The sequence below is a fragment of the Eurosta solidaginis genome, chromosome 3, assembly GCF_040869045.1.
Source record: "Eurosta solidaginis isolate ZX-2024a chromosome 3, ASM4086904v1, whole genome shotgun sequence".
Lineage (NCBI taxonomy): Eukaryota > Metazoa > Arthropoda > Insecta > Diptera > Tephritidae > Eurosta > Eurosta solidaginis.
Window position 1 is genome coordinate 241,593,574 of NC_090321.1, and position 20,243 is coordinate 241,613,816.

The 20,243-nt window shown below is 37.0% G+C and overlaps 1 protein-coding gene across 6 annotated transcripts in view; it reads right to left on the reverse strand.

The window, feature by feature from the left end:
* Positions 1–20,243, reverse strand: part of Src42A (Tyrosine-protein kinase Src42A) — a 261,953-nt gene that overhangs the window by 172,848 nt on the left and 68,862 nt on the right. For all 6 annotated transcript variants that reach the window (XM_067775732.1, XM_067775733.1, XM_067775736.1 and 3 more), the window contains one exon: positions 19,103–19,197. In XM_067775732.1, the coding sequence (XP_067631833.1) occupies positions 19,103–19,197 (95 nt within the window). The remainder of the gene's footprint in view (positions 1–19,102; positions 19,198–20,243) is intronic.

The window sequence follows — 20,243 nt, forward strand, 5'->3', positions numbered from 1 at the left end:
CTATCACCACTCCCTTTTAAAACCCTCATTAATACTTTTCTTTTGATACCCATATTGTACAAACAAATTCTAGGATCACCCCTGGTCCACCTTTATGGCGATATCTCGAAAAGGCGTCCACCTATAGAACTAAGGGCCACTCCTTTTTAAAATACTCATTAACACCTTTCGTTTGATACACATATTGTACAAACGCATTCTAGAGTCACCCCTGGTCCACCTTTATGGCGATATCTCGAAAAGGTGACCACCTATACAACTACCACCACTCCCTTTTAAAACCCTCATTAATACTTTTCTTTTGATACCCATATTGTACAAACAAATTCTAGGATCACCCCTGGTCCACCTTTATGGCGATATCTCGAAACGGCGTCCACCTATGGACCTAAGGATTACTCCCTTTTAAAATACTCATTAACACCTTTCATTTGATACCCATATCGTACAAACAAACTCTAGAGTCAACCCTGATCCACTTTTATGGCGATATCCCTAAATGGCGTCCACCTATAGAACTATGGCCCACTCCCTCATAAAATACTCTTTAATGCCTTCCATTTGATACACATGTCATACAAACACATTCCAGGGTTACCCTAGATTCATTTTCCTACATGGCGATTTTCCCTTATGTTGTCACCATAGCTCTCAACTGAGTATGTAATGTTCGGTTACACCCGAACTTAACCTTCCTTACTTGTTTAGTATCAAAATAAAGGGGCCTATTTTCGGATAAAATCTTTTTAGCTCCGTCTCGTTGTCTTTTTCTAGATTTCCTGGCCATCCCATTCAAGTCTCCCTCTTTGGGTCCACGACTGTTACAACTTTTGAAAGCAGAGCGTCCGGTAATAACTTCTTAACTACTTTGTAGAAACCTTCCTAGAAACCATATCAAACTTAAGTTCTGATCATACACAATATATCAAAACTCAAAGAATAGTGCAAAAATACTCAAGGGAATGCTGGAAATTGTGTTTTTAGAGTTGATTCTTTGAACCGGAAACCGTAAAGAAATATGTGAGATTGGCCAGGGGACTAGTTTCAATATAGATGTTCTCCGTAGTATAAACTGCAGATCTTCTAGATGCAAAATAAAAAAGTGAAATTGGTACCTAAATAAATAAATGTAAGGCGCGATAACCTCCGAAAAGATTTTAGACCGAGCTTCTCTTCCAATTTGAGTCATACTTTTTAGTTTTTCCTACAAATTGGCGAAACGCTAATTCTTTTATGCCGACTCCGAAAGCCATATGCGCAGATGAGTTTTCACGTGCAGCAATACACTCGGAGTGCTTGCCAAACACTGCAGAGGGGCGACCCGTTTAAAAAAGTTTACCTGGAGCGTGAACCCAGGATCTGCGGTGTGGTAGGCGGAGCACGGTACCATCACACCACGGCGGCCACTTTAGCAAGCAATATTCGCTAGAAGACCATAATAAAACGAGAAAATTTCAAAATCACAATATATATCTAAAAAAAAAAACAAGAAATCAAGATAGAGATAAAGAAAATCTCGCTATTACAAAACTATACAAATTACAGCAACATTTCCAAGAAACCGATTATTAATAACAAACTCTCTACTAAGCAACAAAAAATCGAAAGTAAGCGAATGTGTTGTCAGCACAAAATAAATATAATTATGAACATGTCTTCATATGTTTGTAATACAACAACAACGCTACCAGAAAACAACAACACTACGGTGATGTGAAGTCATCAGTTTGAAATAAGATTTTTTAAACAATGTTTAAAAAACAATTAACAACTTTTGTCAAGTTGATAATTTTTATAAAAAACAGGAGCAGCTGAGAAGTAGAAATTAAAATAAATTGCGAAAAGACTTAAATATTTGCATTGATTGAATTAAGTAGGGAAAACCGCAAAAAATTAATAACAAGTAAAATGCATAAAGTAAATATTTGCAAAGCTGCTACATATTTAACTTCACTCTCAGATGTTAATTCGAAAAAAAATAATAATAAAACACGTTTCAAAGAAGTATAAAGACTAAACAACACAAGTATGATTCAATTTCAGAGAATTGAAACGCTTTAAAGCAAGTGAACCAGTTCACATGGATTCTCCCATTAAAAGCACACATTCCGAGGGTATACTGCACAATTTTTTGTCTAAACAAATTGCAATTATCACAGATCAACTGATGAATATTCAATCTGAGTCTGTTTATTTTCGATCTTGTGCTGCTGATCTTGATCTATTGAACAAATCACAACTACAGCTGGTCAGGTGGGAGTTCAATTTGAGATAACAAAACATGTAAGTTCACGTTATAGATAGAGAAGGGTCTTGAAGCCCAGGGTCGATCACATTCTTCACAAGAGTGCATTCAAGCCGATATTCCTCTACGGGGTTGTGGTACGCTAGAATGCGGTGTTAGGGTAAGCACAGCGAAGGGTGCTGAGAACAACAATCTTGTGAGTAATGAAAAGACAGTGCATATTGTGGAATTACGTTATGTTCCCTCAATTGGAAATTCTGCTTTCTTGAAACACATTATACATCATTTAAATATGTTTAACACTGCTTTACTCGCAGAAGAAATCAGCAAAAAGAATGCCGCTTAAGACAATCTTTCAATTTCTCGCCCTAGTAACATCAGCATATATGTACCATCGTATAAAAGTGAAATACCCCATGGTTAATTTGTTTCACAATGCCACCATTTTTGAAAGCAATTCGTGGAATCCAGGCGATTTAAATGAAAAAATATATATATATATTTCCTGCTATCGAAAAATGATGTATGAATATGGCATTATGCAGAGTTGTCAATATGTTGCGGTGGAAATTCGATTAATAATGACGTCAAACCGTGACGTCAGTATATACATATAAACTATGCGTTATGTAACTTAATAATTAAAAAATGCATTCCGCGGGACAAGTTAAAGTATGTAATTAATCTCAAACAAAAATGATGCATGGCTCCAAAATGGGCGATTTACAACGATAAACTCAATTGGAATCTATCGAAAACCGTAACAACAGTAATAAATAATTGTTAGTCAAAATACAAGAAAAGATTGCTTGGTCATATCAAATTCTATACCGCAGTATTCAAGAAGATTTATTTCAACAAAAAAATATTTTTTAATGAAATAAAAAAAATTTTAACAAAATCATGAAAATATGCAATACATATTTAAATCATTTTAACTGAAGATCGTCCTGTGGTTGATATTCAACCTCTACAAACGGCGCTATAGCTTCGCTTTACTTTTCCTTCATAACCTTTTCCTTCCTTTCCTTCTCTTTCCTTTACGTTCTTTTCCTTCCCATCTCTTGCCTCTCTTTTCTTTTCTTTGGTTTTCCTTTCGTTTCCTTTGTTTTCTTTTCCTTCTCTTTCCTCTATTTTATTTTATTTTATTTTCGTTATTGATATTAGAAAAAATTACAAACTTTATAAACGGCGATGGTTACTAGGACATTTTTCTGAATTTCACTTCTTCATCAGCTAGCTTCTCTGTAGCTGAGTATTGAACTCCAAATCTCCAACAGTCATACTTGATATCCCCCTGTGGGTTAGGGGTTAGAATATGCCCACGGTAGGTATACCGGTCGGAAGATGGCTAACCAATTCATGAGTAAGGTGACTTTACTCGAAAGGAAGCAAGATTTGACGTTGTCAGATGACTGCAGTGGGCGAACTGCTATGCGAGGATATTGCTGGGACAGGTACTCGGTACTATAGGTCTGTGAGCGAAAAAGGTTGACAACACCCCTTAACTGTGGATGACGTTAAAATGAGTGATGCTGTAGGGCAAATTTGAGCGATAAAATTGAAGCGAAGATTGATAGTGCATATTGAAGCGAAAATGAAGCGCAAAGGTGGTTCATAGCGTACGTGAACGTAGTGCGGTCGAAACGATGCAGTGGGTCTCTTCTGCATTGCGGAGACATTGCTTAGGCAGGTACTCGGAGCTACAGGTCTCAATTGTGGATGACCTTAAAACGGAGTTCGAAATGGAGCATAATTGTAGTGTAATTGGAGTGGCAATTGGAGCGAAAATTAGTAAGATAATTGGAGCAAAAATGGAAGCGAAAATGAAGCGCAATATGGCTCACAGCGCACGTCAACGTAGTGCGGCCTTAAGCAATATCTAAGCAAAACCAGTTTGTCGTCAACAATGTATCATACATTGTTGTGGCACGGCGGGGCATAAAAGGTTGGTCACATTTCCTAAATTGCGACAAAACACAAATCTCATGCTGATTAACTTGTTTATCAGATATTAAGATAACAAAATCAATGAAAGAGGGATACTAAGACAAGCACGGAACTCGCGGTGGAGTTGCCGTGCAACCGGGTGCCATTAACTCGAAATGGAATGGCGGGGTTAGATAGTCCTCCCCGGCCATACCAAAGCCGGTTGACTTGAACACCCAATTCAGCCGATTGGTGCCAACTTGTTGGGCCGCCGATCAACGGATATTGATCAGTGTTTAAGTTGCACCGTGGGGATAGGTCTTCTAAGACAGGTACCTAAGTAACTTCAATACTCGAATTCATACTTGATACTAGTGTAAAGGCACATGCCTTTATCCACTCAGCCATATGAATTCCCCGCTGCTCGCTTTGCAATTGGTCTCTAAGTGTTGATATTCCTTTTTTCACCATTTAGGTACATACTTATTCTATCTGCTTTTAAATCCTAATTGTGTGGAATAATTATAGGCGCGCTCCAAGAGCTTAGTAACATTGGATTTATAGCATTGCTTTTATAAGCACTACTTCCGCTGTACACTATTATATCAATATCATTAGCAGTATCTAATTAGCGAGACATGCTCATATTGCTGTATACAATTGTTTTTGTTATAGATATTAGAGAAAAATTACAACGTTTACAAACGGCGATAGTTGCTAGGACATTTTTCCGAATTTCACTTTTTCATCAAGGCAACACTTAGAGACCAATTGCAAAGCGAGCAGGGGCATTCATATGGCTGAGTGGATAAAGGCATCTGCGTTTATAATAGTATCAAGTATGAATGTTGGAGATTTCGAGTTCAATACTCAGCTCCCGAGAAGCTAGCTGATGAAGAAGTGAAATTCAAAAACATGCCCTAGTAACCATCGCCGTTTGTAAACTTTGTAATTTTTCACTAATATCAATAACAAAAACAATTGTATAAAGCATTATGGGCATGTCTCGCTAATTAAATACAGGTAAAATTACACATTTACTCATATTTGCTGACTATCGCGCTATACTTCCAACATAAGAACTACGTACACATTCTTCTTTCAGTAGAGAGTAGAGAATATGCGGATCATTCTGATCCTCAGATGCAATTTTCGTTACAATATGCTTTAAAAGTATTAAAATTCAATTTACTAGCCGGACCCGTGAGCACCTTGCAACACAATACAAAAGTTTCACATCAAATGTCAACAGAAATTAGCTGTTCTATCAATCAATCATCTATCAATAAAAACTTAAATGCGCTTGCGCTGCCATCTGGCGAATGTAAGCAACTGCCGGTAATGCAGTGTTAGTTCTAACCAAATATTCACAATAGTGTCATAGTACAAATAGATTTCTTTGTGTGCTCACAATCGTTTATTTTTAACAAATTATTTTAATAAAATATACAGCCCAATTCTAAACGAAAATTCCGTGCGAGTTTTTTCCCTTCTCTCATTCCTCGTATTCTAAATAAAAATTCCTTGTGAGTTTTTTCACTTCTCCCTTTCCTCCTATTCTGAACAATGTTCGAAAAAGCGGAAACCGGTTATGGGTGAAAAGTAGGTATTATGAATGTGAGGGAGAGGGAGATTTCTCTGCCATTTCATAGGAGTTTTTTCACTAGTTAAATTAAAGGGAATGCATCAAAATAGTTAAAGGAAATTGGTTATTTTAAGAAAGAACACTTATTTGTACAAATTTGTGCTAAAATATGTATTTAAATTCTACCACAATATTCTCACTGTTAATACAACAACAACAACCACAATATTCTTTATTTTAAGTCGAAAAATATATCATAAGCAACGGAAGAGCTCTTCGCATATTTGATGCAGCCATACACAAATTGCGCAAGGATTTTTTAAGAAGGCTTAAATAGATTTTGGCATATGGCGAAAGGTGAACTCAACTCGACTTGGCCGTAAGAAAATTGCTTTGCAGAATGAATGCAGGCAACTCCGGCGGATTTGTGTTATCTCGCCGGTCTTCTTCTTATGCTCCTCTGTTGATGTTGCTGTGGCACCAATTCATTACTCATTTCAGTGAATACCACATGAAATGCAATAATGTGCATTGTTTATACCTTATTTCTTAATTTCAAACAAATTGGCAGCAATAATTAAACTTTAAAATTTTTTGAACAAAATAAGAAATGCGCAACGAAATTTCAATTGACAAAACAGCTGACTTCGAAAATTCGAAATTCCTATTCCCCAATTATTCTTCTCACTAGGAGAAAAGAATTGGAGGAATTTTTCCGCGGGAATAAAAAAATCCGCGAGATCAAAATTCCGCGAGAATATTTAGAATTGGTCTGATAGTTAAACAAAAGCACTACGACCAATAATGCCCAAAGCTCGCTAATAGCACGAATCTCTTTGGATTCCAAATAAAAGCGTAAAAGGGACCTGCACATAAAAACAGCAATTAGAAATAATATACAAGATAAGGATTTAAACGAAATTAGTAATCAATTATCTAAAGTAATTTAAGGTTGCGGCCTTACGGAATCGAAGACGAACACACGTAACAGCCCTAACAAATTTACAAAATTCGTAAATTTTTCAATAAATAATTTTGATTACATGTCGTTAAAGAAAGTGTGTAATCAGAAATCGAAAAGCTATACAGTGTAACAAATCAAAGGATTTACACTCGACCACAAAAAAATTTAAACGAAGTTGCAATAAATTTGCAATATGTTAAATATGACATCACAGTCTCCTTTGTGATAATTTCAATTTAAAATGTGTTTTTTTTGCTTACGATTTTGTTTTTCTTACTCTTACACCTACCACTTTCGCATTTCACCTATTTACTTTATCTTAAGCCCTTACCCTTAAATATTGTAGATACATACATCAACGCTTCTTACAGTCAACAAAAGCGATTTAATGAAGATGAGGTAAAGAGATGCAACCACAGATGCAGGTCGCCCAAAAGCCATATTCTTTAACAGAAACAACACTTGCTTGCAGTTATCTACGTCCACTAAAAGTGGGTTAACGAAGATGTACATAGGTACATATGGCAGGCTTTTGATGAAGGGAAAAGAAACTGGCGTATGTTTCAGTAATGGGACAATGTTCGCGTGTTTACATACAGTGACATGTGGCGCGTGCGTTTTATGATCGACCAATATATTTTTCAGCTGTCGCCAGCATGTCCTCTTACACACTTTTCAGTACAGCTCTTATTACAATGCAAGTACATCATGCGAAGCTGTGAATATTTACTGAATGCCTGAGCTGAAGTTAACAAGTACAACAAAACGATACGAACTTAACAACAGTGCAACAAATATCACAGCTCTGGAAGTACATATCAAAGGATTTTAAAAAGTAAGTGCGAATTTTGTTTTTATAACGGTTTGCAGTAAGAGTTTTAAGGTTCAAAACTGTGAAAGTTTTTGAGCCCTTTGAAGCCGTAAGACCATCTGTCCTATCCTATATGTAAAACAAATATCTGAACTAACCCTTGAACTCTTCACGACGGTCCTAACAAAAGTTCTGTTAAACGCGCCGAAAAGAATTATCCACTCTTTCAGTTAACATAGAGAAGGCAAATATTGGCTGAGTGCATAGGAACGCCTCGCTTTTACATCCGTATAACTGATGTTCGCATCCAAGTTCGCGATAAGCTAACTGCTGAAGAATTGGTAAGTTCCTTAGATAGAACTTTCGATAGTCTCGCCGTTTTGCTGGAGTTTTCTATGTCCCCGCAGAAATATTTCCATGAAAAACTCTGCGACATGTTTATTTCACGTTTATAGATTCTCCACAGATCCCTATATTTGCCCCAACACTTGCTATCTTCAACCCTTTTGCCGATTCACGAAAGAACTGACTTAAGTTTTTCACTGGCGATCCAAGAATTGAAACAAAAATTTATTGCTGATGACTACAGCTTAAATGTCGTGCCGTATCGTGAATCTTAAGTAATCAACTTAGGAGGCCTAACAGCTTCAAGGAAACGGAGAGTGAGGTCCTTTTATTTCTTCACAGGGAATCGAGGACGCCCGGCTCGGGGAAGGGCTAGAAGGGGTATTGGGTCGTGCTTATGAACGACTTGGCAATCCATGTCAATGTAAACTTTCTGAATACACTAATGAACTTTTCACAGGCTTACTTGAGTGTCACAAGATTCCTGAAATCAGACTTAGTTAGTACCTTGGCATTATTCTTGACAAAAACCAATAATTAATGGAATCTTAAAATAGAGTAAAGAGCATTGAAGATGTCGGTTGCCTTAAGTTGTTATAGAGGAGCAATTGGGTAATTCTGCCGACTCTCACCAAGAGTGGGTGTATTGGCTGACATATATGGTGGCCAAGCCGTTTCCTTCTATGGAGTTTTGGTCAGTTGGTTAGTACTAAGCACTTCTACGACGCAGGATGAAAGTAGTGCAGCGGTTGGTTTTGGTTGGAGCCATCGAGGACTTTCATCCAACATCTACACTCACATTTAACACAATGCACAATCCGTACTAGGTTGGCATCGTGGCCAAAACGACCGCCACCCTGGCGGTAATAAGACTTAGCTTCAAAGCACGGGATGTTAGGATCAAGGAGGTACGGAATTATTGGGAGAGTATTCTATCATGTGATGGTAGCGTGCTCCGCCTATCACACCGTATGCCTCGGGTTCAACTCCCGGGCAAAGCAACATCAAAATTTTAGAAATAAGGTTTTTCAATTAGAAGAAAATTTTTCTAAGCGGGGGCGCCCCTCGGCAGTGTTTGGCAAGCGCTCCGGGTGTATTTCTGCCATGAAAAGCTCTCAGTGAAAGCTCATCTGCCTTGCAGATGCCGTTCGGAGTCGGCATAAAACATGTAGGTCCCGTCCGGCCAATTTGTAGGGAAAATCAAGAGGAGCACGACGCAAATTGGAAGAGAAGCTCGGCCTTAGATCTCTTCGGAGGTTATCGCGCCTTACATTTATTTATTTATTTATTCTATCATGAGCTCGGTATCAGTCGGATCTCTGCATCGTCTTCCATCCGGGAATGGTAGATATTAGCAGTTCAAACACGTTCTCCCTATTACAACGCCTGGTGACTCTCTAAATGTAATGCGGTGCCGGTCCTTCCCATATTAATGCGTGGGAGGAGAAACTATTCTTGGAAGGAGACGGGAGACATTTCCGGGCTCAGCATTTGACGATTACTACTTACATCTGGGTATTTAACGAACTTTTGTAAGCCTGCTCGTTTTGCACTTTTTAATGCGTTTTTCTTTTTATTTTATTCTAGATTGTTCGTCTTATTGGTGAGATATAAATTTACGACTGGTCATTCAAGGAGTTGGTGCGCGTACTCAATTAAATTTGTATGTCAAGTAGAATTCCATGCATTTTGTTTTGGTCTTTTACGGTTGTTTATCCTCAGCCAACCTAAATGATATGTAATTTTACGAGACAATGTGGTTACTCATACCCATTACATTAATTATTCAAAGGCGGTCACAATGGAGAGTTTACATTTTATACTTACTTTGCTGATTTATTTTTTTCTCAAAATAATTTTTTATTTAATTATGTCTGATCTTAATTTGATATTTTTGAAAGCAATTATTTTATTTTTGGACAAATTGCCTAAAAATAAATATATTTTTATGTATGTATATATATAGAGTCGATGATATTGGAAAACCACCGAACTACCAGTTGTAGTATGGAAGGTTCGTGATAAAGAAGAGGCTTTTTAAAGCAGAAGTATTCCTGGCATCAGATCATAGCGTGTGTTATCGGTAGGTTTCCAGACAAGTGGCGTGGCTGCGGTCCACGGTAGGCTGAGCGGAAATAAGAGACAAAGGGCAATGACAATACATGCACATCTAAAGCTGTTAGCCAGAGGGAAGCGGAATAGCAAAAAACCATGCACCTCGCAAAATACAAAGTAGAAAGAGGAACGGAAGTAGGATGTCAACAACCGATTTTTCCCGAGAAGATGAGCGCAATAGGACAGGCAGATGGCTAGCGAGAGGTGGCAATGATGTACAACGCACCAAATAAGCTGCTAGCATTCTTCGTTTGAGGTGGATGGTCCAACGTTGAAAAGATGCAGCAACAACACGACTTTGAGCGGGTTAAAGGGAGGCATTACAAACATAAGCAACCCAAAATCTTAGGTTTAAAGCAGTGATTAGAGCTTTGATGTTCATGATATCAAAGGCTAAGGCATGGACTACATTAGGGACAAAGTCTGATGATGTGCGGAAACTACTGCAACGTCAGAACCTGAATATACTAACACGGAATTGATATGAGCTTCACATACCTCGACCATCGGAGGAGGGTCAGCTCTACATCCTAAAAATAAGCGAAACCGAGGGTAGAACTTAGGGCTCGGGCAATATTTATCTCCGCCTTAGGAAGAAATGCGTAGGAACAATATTCATAATTATCGAAAATTTGAAATTAGTGAGACAAAACGACCACGTAGGCGAACGCAAAAGATGTTGGAGAAGGATAAAAATCTCAATAATGCTACGAGTTTTATAAAAAAAAAACCTCTAACATGGTGAGATGTCCTCGAGCAAACGCGTTCTGACGACCGAGACAGTTTCGCTCTATGCACTGAAAGAAATGGTGCTAATAAAATCAACAAATCGGTTCTGTTGTTCTTGACTTAACGGAGATTCGGTGAAATTGATCGAATTATGTTTAATTCGACCGAGTTCTTTGTCAAGCGAACAAATTAGTTTAATCATTTCAACAGAAGAGAAATTGTCGCTCTTAAAATTCTGTAAAATTGACAGATTCCTAATCAATCTAACTGATTTTTTGGTTAACACAACTGATCTCACTGGTCATTTCAACAACGATCAACAGCCAATACATGATCCAATTTCAAAGAGAATTTTACGCTCACTGCGCTCTCTATTTTGTACTTATGTATGCTGTGTACTATATGTATGCACATATTTACGTATATATATGGCGGCCGCCGTGGTGCGATGGTAGCGTGCTCCGCCACACCGAAGACCCTGGGTTCACAACCCGGGCAAAGCAACATACAAATTTTAGAAATAAGGTTTTTCAATTAGAAGAAAACTTCCATACAATATTCAAATGTTTGATTATCTCATTATTGCTTTATTGAATGCCTAATGGAGTGGAAAATTCGGTTTTGCTTGATGTTATTTTCAATATTTGATAAAAGCAAATTTTTATTTTTGCAGCAAGAGATAATATGGTTTTTTTTTAAATAGTCACATATTGGGTTAGATGCAACACCTGTGAACAATTTTATGCATTTTATTTTGATTGTCTTTAAAGTTAAATAGGAATGGGATGGATAGCAGCCTTATTTTTGTATAAAGCATACTAGCAGACCCGGCAGACGTTGTTCTGGCCTAAATTTGGTCTATCTGCATTGGCTTATCTATCTAATGGCTTTTTCGGCTTCAGCCCAGGGCCCCGTGGATGCAAACGGGCCCCGTGGATGCATAGGGCCTCCCGCCACCAATAAAAATAAAAGACGAATGCCCTACAAGACGCACAGTATATGAGGAAGTTATTGATATTATGGGCCAACAGATAGTGCAACATATTATAAATCAAAAAATAACGACGACACAAAGTATTATTCAATCGTGATGGATTCAACTCCAGATCTGTCTCACAATGACCAACTTGCTATTGTATTACGATACTGTTTTCAGGGAAATGTGTACGAAAGATGTGTCTCGTTCATCAAAATTAGTAGTCATACTGGATTACACTTATTTAATATTCTACAAGACTTTTTAGAAAAAAATGGGCTGATACTGGATAATTGTGGGGGACTGTCTTATGACAACGCAGCCAATATGTCGGTTCAGTACAAAGGTGTCCCAGCATTAATTAAACAAACACAAATAAATAAAAGAGCGGATTATGTACCATGTGCTGCACATTCCCTTAACCTAGTTGGTGAAGAATGTGTTAAAGTTGCAACCGAAATTGTAAATTTTTTTGGAGTGGTGCAAAAAATATATCTTTTCTTTTCATCTTCAACCCATAGGTGGGAATTGTTACATAGTGAAATGCAACTAAAATTTACGTTAAAAAGTTTAAGCCAAACCAGATGGTCTTGTCATTATGAGGCTGTCAAAGCTTTAAAAAATCATTATTCTGAAATTATGAAAATTTTAAAAACTTTTAGCGAAAATGAGGATGAGAACGCTGATTTCAGAAAATAGGCACGAAGAAATTTTGGAGAGATTTCATGTAGTAAATAAAAAAATACAGAGCCCTTGCTTAAATATTTGCGAAGGCAATAAATTAATTGTTTCGTTGAAAGCGTTCGTGTACAGCATTCAGATCAAAAGCTAAAAGAGTGCGAAGAGAAAGCTAAAAAATTAAGTACTAGTGTGGTAACATATTACAGCGACGTTTACACGAGACAAATGACTTCAAAATTTGCCGATAAGTCTACAGCTAAAGTCTCAGTGTGTGGCGCAGAAACATTTAAAAGAGACATGCGAAACGTTGCATTGGATAAGCTGATTATGGATTTAAATGAAAGGGATCAAGTCTATGAGACAACCAGCAAAAAATTAAATTTTTTAATGGATTTGCAGAATAAAAACCAGGAAAGCGTGGATCTGGAAAGTGTACGCAATATTGTAAAATATTATTCAGATGACGTAGATGAAAATTTAGTAAATGAATGCATTTAATTAAAATCATATTTACTACAATCTAAATCAGAATGCTACATCTCTTGCAGTGAAATTCATAAGCTTATCTATGAAAAGGAACTTGTTGGTGTATTCCCTAATTGTTACACCATTTAAAAAATTTGTTTGACGTTGCCCATCACCAGCTGCGAAGCGGAGCGCTCTTTCTCCAGGATATCATATATTGAAAATAAGTATAGGACAACAATGTCGAACGATCGACTTAATCATTTATCCCTTCTTTCTATAAATTGTGATTTAACAAAGGATTTAGCAGTTGATGAGCAAATAAAGGAATTTGCTGCACGAAAATGCAGAAAGGTTGATTTGTTTTTAAATATTCTTTATTGTCATATTTGTTTTGATAAATAAATGTTTTTATAGCTGATTTTTTTTTCTGATAACTATATACTGCACACCATAGAAAACAGGGCCCCTGAGTAACATTAGCCCAGGGCCCCACAATGTCACGATCCACCCCTGTCTATCTGCATACATTTTAATAAGCTTTTTCCGTCTGACTCTGCCCTCGCCCCTCTGCACTTTTTCCTAATCTTTGTATCCACTCCTCCCTCCGTATTTTTCGCTTCATCTATCTCCATCTTCGTCTCATTCTATCTCTTTCTCAGCCTCCTTCTCTCTTTCCTCTTCTCTCGAGTTTGTCTCATTCTTCTTCATATCTTATTGCCAGTCCCAGAGGGTGGTATGTATTTTGTTCCAGTCCCATTCCGACTCTCAGTCCCAGTCCCACTCCGAGCCTCAGTCTCAGCCTCACTCCCAGTCCTAGTCCTAATCCCAGTCACAGTGCGTCTCTGGTCTACTTCCCGGAAAAAAGCATGGTAAATACTAATATAGGCAAATTTATATACCAAATTTCAGGCAAATCGAATAGGACGTATGTAAATAGGTATGTGGGTGTTATTAATTTATGTCTTTATTTCGGTTTCGCATGCATATTTATCAGTTTTGCCAGGTTGATGCGACAAAATCGAATATCACAATGAAAATTACTTTAAAGCTCTCAGCAACAGCTTTCATTTGATATCCATAATACACACGCATTCTAGGGGGATCCGGGTCCATGTTTTGGCCTATATCTCGAGACCCTAGTCATCCAGCGGTGTAAAACTTACTCTGTACTAAAGCACACATCAACAGCTTCAATTTGATAACCATAATGTAAAAACACATTCTAGGTGTATCTGGGTCCATGTTTTGGCCTATATCTCGAGACCCTAGTCACCCAGCAGTGTAAAAGTTGCTCTGTACTAAAGCATACAGCAACAGGTTCACTTTTGATACCCATAATGTAAAAACACATTCTAGGTGTATCCGGGTCCACGTTTTGGCCTATATCTAGAGACCCTAGTCACCAAAAGGTATGAAAACTACCCTGTACTAAAGCACTCATCAACAGCTACAATTTGATACCCATAATGTAAAAACACTATCTAGGCGTTCACGGGTCCACGTTTTGGCCTATATCTCGAGACCTTAGTCACCCAGGGGTGTGAAAATTACCCTCTACTAAAGAGCTCACCAACAGCTTTAAATTGTTATCCATATTCTATGAACACATTCTGGGGTACCCGGGTCCACGTTTTGGCCTATATCTCGAGACCCTAGTCACCCAGGGGTGTGAAAATTACCCTCTACTAAAGAGCTCACCAACAGCTTTAAATTGTTATCCTATTCTATGAACACATTCTAGGGGTACACGGGTCCACGTTTTGGTCTATATCTCGAGACCCTAGTCACACAGGGGTATGAAAATTACCCTCTACTAAATCAGTCATCAACAGCTTTCATTTGATATCCATATCCTATAAACACATTCAATGGGTACCCGGGTCCACGTTTTGGCTTATATCTCGAGACCCTAGTCGCCCAGGGGTATGAAAATTACCCTCTACTAAAGCACTCATCACTTTCATTTGATATCTATATTCTATAAACACATTCTAGGGGTACCCGGGGCACGTTTTGGCCTATATCTCAAGACCCTGTGCGTCAATCCTGAATTTTCTTTGCTATAAACCTCACGGAGCCCGAGACCTTTCCAACGAATGCAAAACCTTGGAAATCGGTTCTTGCGTTCTGGAGTTATAGCGTCAGGAAGGAAAACCCGACTTATTTTTATATTACAGATGATTTTTTTGGGGCTTGACCGATTTTTTTTTTTTTTTTTTGTGATGAAGCAAAAGGGTCTGTGTGAAAAGGAAAAATTTATTATTTTATTAAACGAAATTGTGGTTACATTAAGTTTCTGTGTGAAATCGATATATGTCATTGTAGTTAACGGGATTTTTTCGTACGGCCATTGAACAATTTGGGACACATTAATTTAGTCAGTTCACGAAATGTTGTGCCCACGTAGTTTTTTATTTAAGCCAACACAAAACACCAGATATCGGTGTGACATGGCACGCAAGCAAGGAAGTGCAATAACACAAATAGATGATTAGGAAGCATACCACCAAGCGAGCATGTCCGTCGTTCAAACCTTCCCCATTTTCTCAGCATGGCTGCCAAGCATGCTTACAACGCTTTTGTCTAAATGGTTTGACCTGGCCTCATATACACTATGTCAACAAAAGCTGAACCCTATCCCTCTACGATAGAAGTAGCGTATGAACTTATTGAAAGCTGAGCCGAAGTTGATTCTTTCACTGAAATACATTCTTGAGGGGAGTAGTACGCCACAATGCTTGAAACAAGGTAAAACCTTATCGCTGAAAACTAGTCAACCAAATTCTTCAGCGGGAGCTAGACATACAAATATATAAGTAATACCAATAAACAATTAGGCTTGACTCTAATTAGAACCTAGGTTGGGAGTAACAAAAGTACTTCTCAAATATCAAACGTTGCTTCTCAACAGCCTCTAGAGAAAAACTATTTTTTCTCCACATATGAGCCAACTTTAGTTAATCCCTCCTGTTCAGAATAATTAAGGTATATCAAATGCCGATAGTTAATGTCAGAAACGAAGATTTGGATAAGCAAATTATTAACCATTTATTGATGTAGTATATGTACGATAGACTGGGTTGGTCCCCATACAAAAAAAAAAGTTGCTAATATCCGCCCCTAAATTTAAAGATTATGTTGAGAGGGTTTCGAAAAAAATTTTTTTTTATTTATTTTTTTTTTTTTGATCCTTCGAAATACATCCGAAAATGTTTTTTCATTGTAACTTGGTTATTTGACGTCCGATTTTTAAAATTGATATGTCATTATTTTGGCCTTGAGAATCTTCAGATTTCCGTTTAATGTCCCTTTAAGCTATGAAGTCGATTTCAAAAATTATTTTCCGAAACCCTCTAAACATAATATTTAAATTTAGGGGCGGATATTAGCAACTTTTTTTCGACCCAGTCTAATGTACAATCAGCTACATGAAAGACAATTCAGAAGAGCAAATGGAGTGACGTTGAAATACAAAATTGTAAACTGTTTGCTTTTCACATGATAAAAAATATGTAATAATTACAAATGTGTAAAAAACTTTGTAATAGCATTTACTGGAATAATGTAACGAAAATTCACACAGAACAACATCAATGTAGATTCAGTATTGGAAAAGTTCAAGTCAGCTTCCTTCCTTTTAAGGTACATACTCTTTTTTAGCAATATTAATTTCAAGGTCGAAAATAAAAATAAAAACAACATCAAATATTAATTTCATTTACTTTCCGATTTTATTCGCTAAGTTCAGTTATGGAATGAAATTACAATTTGCGAAACAAAACAAATCAAAATTTGCATGAAAATGTCGCTGAGTTTCAGGGGCGGTCAATAACTAAATGACAAACGTGATGCATGAACGAAGTTGTGCGTGTTGTGATGCGTTCAAATTGTATAATTAGGTTGATTAAACTTTTCAAGAGTCTTAATTACTATGCAAATTCGAATGTGTATGAGTTGCGAAAAAAATTAATAGTTATAGATAGAAATATTAGAATGAATATATAATTAAAGGAAATCACGGAGGGTAATTCACATTAGATGTTGAATACTAAAATTTTGCGAATAAATGTATCAAAACTGCAACGAGGCTCAGTTCTTCGGGGCAGCTTGACCGCATACTAGCGTTATAAATTACAGGACGAACAGACTACCTGATTCCGTGTCTGCACTTCGAAGGGAACCACAATAGAGGTGGATTGTTGACGCAAGGGTGCCTAAATAGCGAGGCGATACACGTGTACACCGATGGTTCCAAAGTAGTGGAAGTAGGGTCTGCGGTATACTGTGCTGATCCGGAAATAAACAGATCCTACAAGCTGCCAGATCACTGTAGCGTTTTCAGCCTGGAACAAAATAGCTTAAACTGCAGTCGCGCCAACTTTTATATTGAAATGCAAGCAGAAATTAACGCAATCATCTCGCAAAGCAAAACAACTAATAGTGTGTTGCAGTGTAAGCAATCCCTGTAAAGAATCGGGATAGGGAGAAATATATGGAAATGAAAAAAAAAACGGATGAACTAGCCAAAAATGTTGCTTTGCTCCGTATGCGTCCCAATTAGTTTATGCAAAACTAAGAAAAGGCGAGAGTTGCGCATGATCGACCAAGCGGGAAAGGCATAAAGTAACGAAGATCATATGTAGGTCCTACAACCTTAGACCCACAAAGTTACTTCTATAATTAAAAAGAGAGTACTGTAGACTCATGACGGGTATACTGACTGGACACTGCCTTCTGGCATCACATGCCTTTAAACTAGGCTTGGTCAGTGATATCAGGTGTAGGAAGTGCGGGTTGGAGGAGGAAACGACCGAGCACGTTTTGTGTGCGTGCCCTGGGCTTACCAGAACTCCAGCTATTAGGATTGACACATCTGTCAGATCTAGAAGCAGCAAGTGACATAGGTCCTAGAAACCTTCTAGTATTTGTCAAGAGAACGAATTTATTTTATAGCATAGCTTCTGGTTTTTTATAAGGTTTTTCAGATTGGTCCTTAAAAAAACTTCCGGTAACACTATCGAATCATTCAGTTTATCCTTCTGTTCAAACCGACCGAGCAGTTCAAACTAACCTAACCTTTAAAAAAAAATCTAGGGTAGATTTTGACACTCACAGATCTCCTAACTTCTATCCCCCAAAGGCCTAAGCACACCCCCATAGCCATTACTCAGCTCAACACTGCTCAATAGCCACATCAAACTCGCGTTGCCTCATGCGCCTAACGGCTCAATCAGTTTTAACAGCTGCTCAATACAACTGATACATTCGCAACGCGAAATTGTGCTGGGTTTAATTTTCACAGAAAAAGCAGGACCAATAAACATCATCCACTGACGGTCGATTCTTACTCTTTCATATGATTACCTATTCAAATTACTTAAGTTTTGTCAGTAGACCTATTCAACTCTGAACGCCGAACCTCCTCCGTCAACTTTAATAAGTATGGCTGACTGAGAAGGGTTCCTTGAATTTAGAGAGTACACCTTTTCCGCCCCCACATTCCGATATAATTAGATTAAGCTTAGGTTGGCTCTATACTTTCAGTAAAATAACGCCGACGAAGTTGATTAAGTGCGATATTTCAATTCAAATGATCCATGAATGAGTTTTCTCAACTTGGAAATCAGCTCTTGTAATTTTTGAATTTCCCTTTCATTGTTTCCCTGTAATTAATAACCGATTTGGCCACTAGTGTAAAAATATCCACACATTATGACAGCAAGGTTTTGCACCTTGTTGGCACTGGTGTTGTTGTTGTTGTTGTCTCAGTAATAAATTTTGTTGTGTTGTTGGTGTTGGGTGTTGTTTTCATATGCTTGCATGTAATATGCAATAGAGCCACTAATTTCGCCACTACAGTAAAAGAACTAGTACTCAGGAAAAATATTGCATACTTTTAGGCGTTAAAGTTTACTAGTAGCATTGCTGCTAGTAGTGCTGCTGTTACGTTGTACATGTAATGCATTTTATGTTAAATAGAAAACTTTTTCGCTTTAATAATAGGGTAACTCCATATTAAACCGACTTGTTTTAATCAATTTTCAACAAAAATAGATAACAAAACGATGCGCGAAATTCCCAAATGTATGAAAAAGTTATCTTTAAGAATTTTTGACTTTTTGTTTATTTTTTGAGTATTACCGGGTACGGGGCAGGGGCAGTATGTCTTTTTAGCATTCATTTAAATTTCTAAATATATATATATTTTTTTTTTTTTCAGAAAATAATAAAACACATTAAGAATCTATACTCACGGTTCAGCTTCTATGGATTTCAATTTGGCAACGTAATTTGATGGTATGTAACCCTCTTGACGTGTCTTCTTGCTGCGTGCGAGCCACCAGTCACCCTGAAAGATAATTCAAAAAACTTATTTATGTCAAAGAGTATAAGACGAGAGAAAAATATGAATAAAATATGAAACAACACTTTCATTTTTAACACCCTTATACTAGCTTTACTGGTATGTATATATGTAATTTTTTTATACCAAATAAATGCTACGTATACCCGTCTTTTCGGGGCTACGGATATGTTTGCATGTAATTGGTTAATAATGCTTTCACCTTATGGTCGATATGTTCGAAAGTGTCCCGATTTTGGTTACAAACAGGGCTGCACAACGTAATAAGCAAATTTTTTATCAACTTTACAGATATCAAAACGAAATCAAAAATATGATGTTTTTCTTTGATATTTCAAAGTTTTAGCCCTTTATGAGCAAATTTTATATTGAAAAAGCAACAACAAAAAATTTCGTTTGACATACTGCAGCAAAAAGAGAAACGGCCGTAGCTTTTTTTAAATTTCGTCAGTTAAATTTTTTTTAATTTTTAATATTTTAAGAAAAAAACTGAGTATGTTGTTTCGTAGACCAATCAATTTTAGTCTAACAAAGTCTAAGTCATATGTCTCTGAAAATTTGCATTAATTTTCGACATTTTTTTTTTTTTCAAATGGCGTTTCCGATTTTCTTCAATATAAAATATAAAGCGATGCGCTAGAGCTCTCGACAATGGGCCTATTCGAAAAAACCATAATTAATAAGCAAAGTAAAATAATACATTATCACTAATCGACTAGTTTTTTGAAAACTCACTTTGCAGCAAACTATTAAATTTTTTTAATGTTTATGACAATTGAATTTATGAATTTTTTTCCATCAGTTTTCGAATAATGAAAGTCGATTGCATGATTTGTTGAAATCGAATACCAGGTATTAGGAACCTCCCAGGAAAAAATTGTTTAATATTAATACGACTCTCATAGACTACACTAAAAAAAAAAAATACCTAAAAAAATTGTCTTTGAATTCAGTAAAATTTCAATGTTATGAGTAAATCTTATCTACTTATTTTCGTATACAACTTCTCATAAAAATTTTCTCCATTTTTT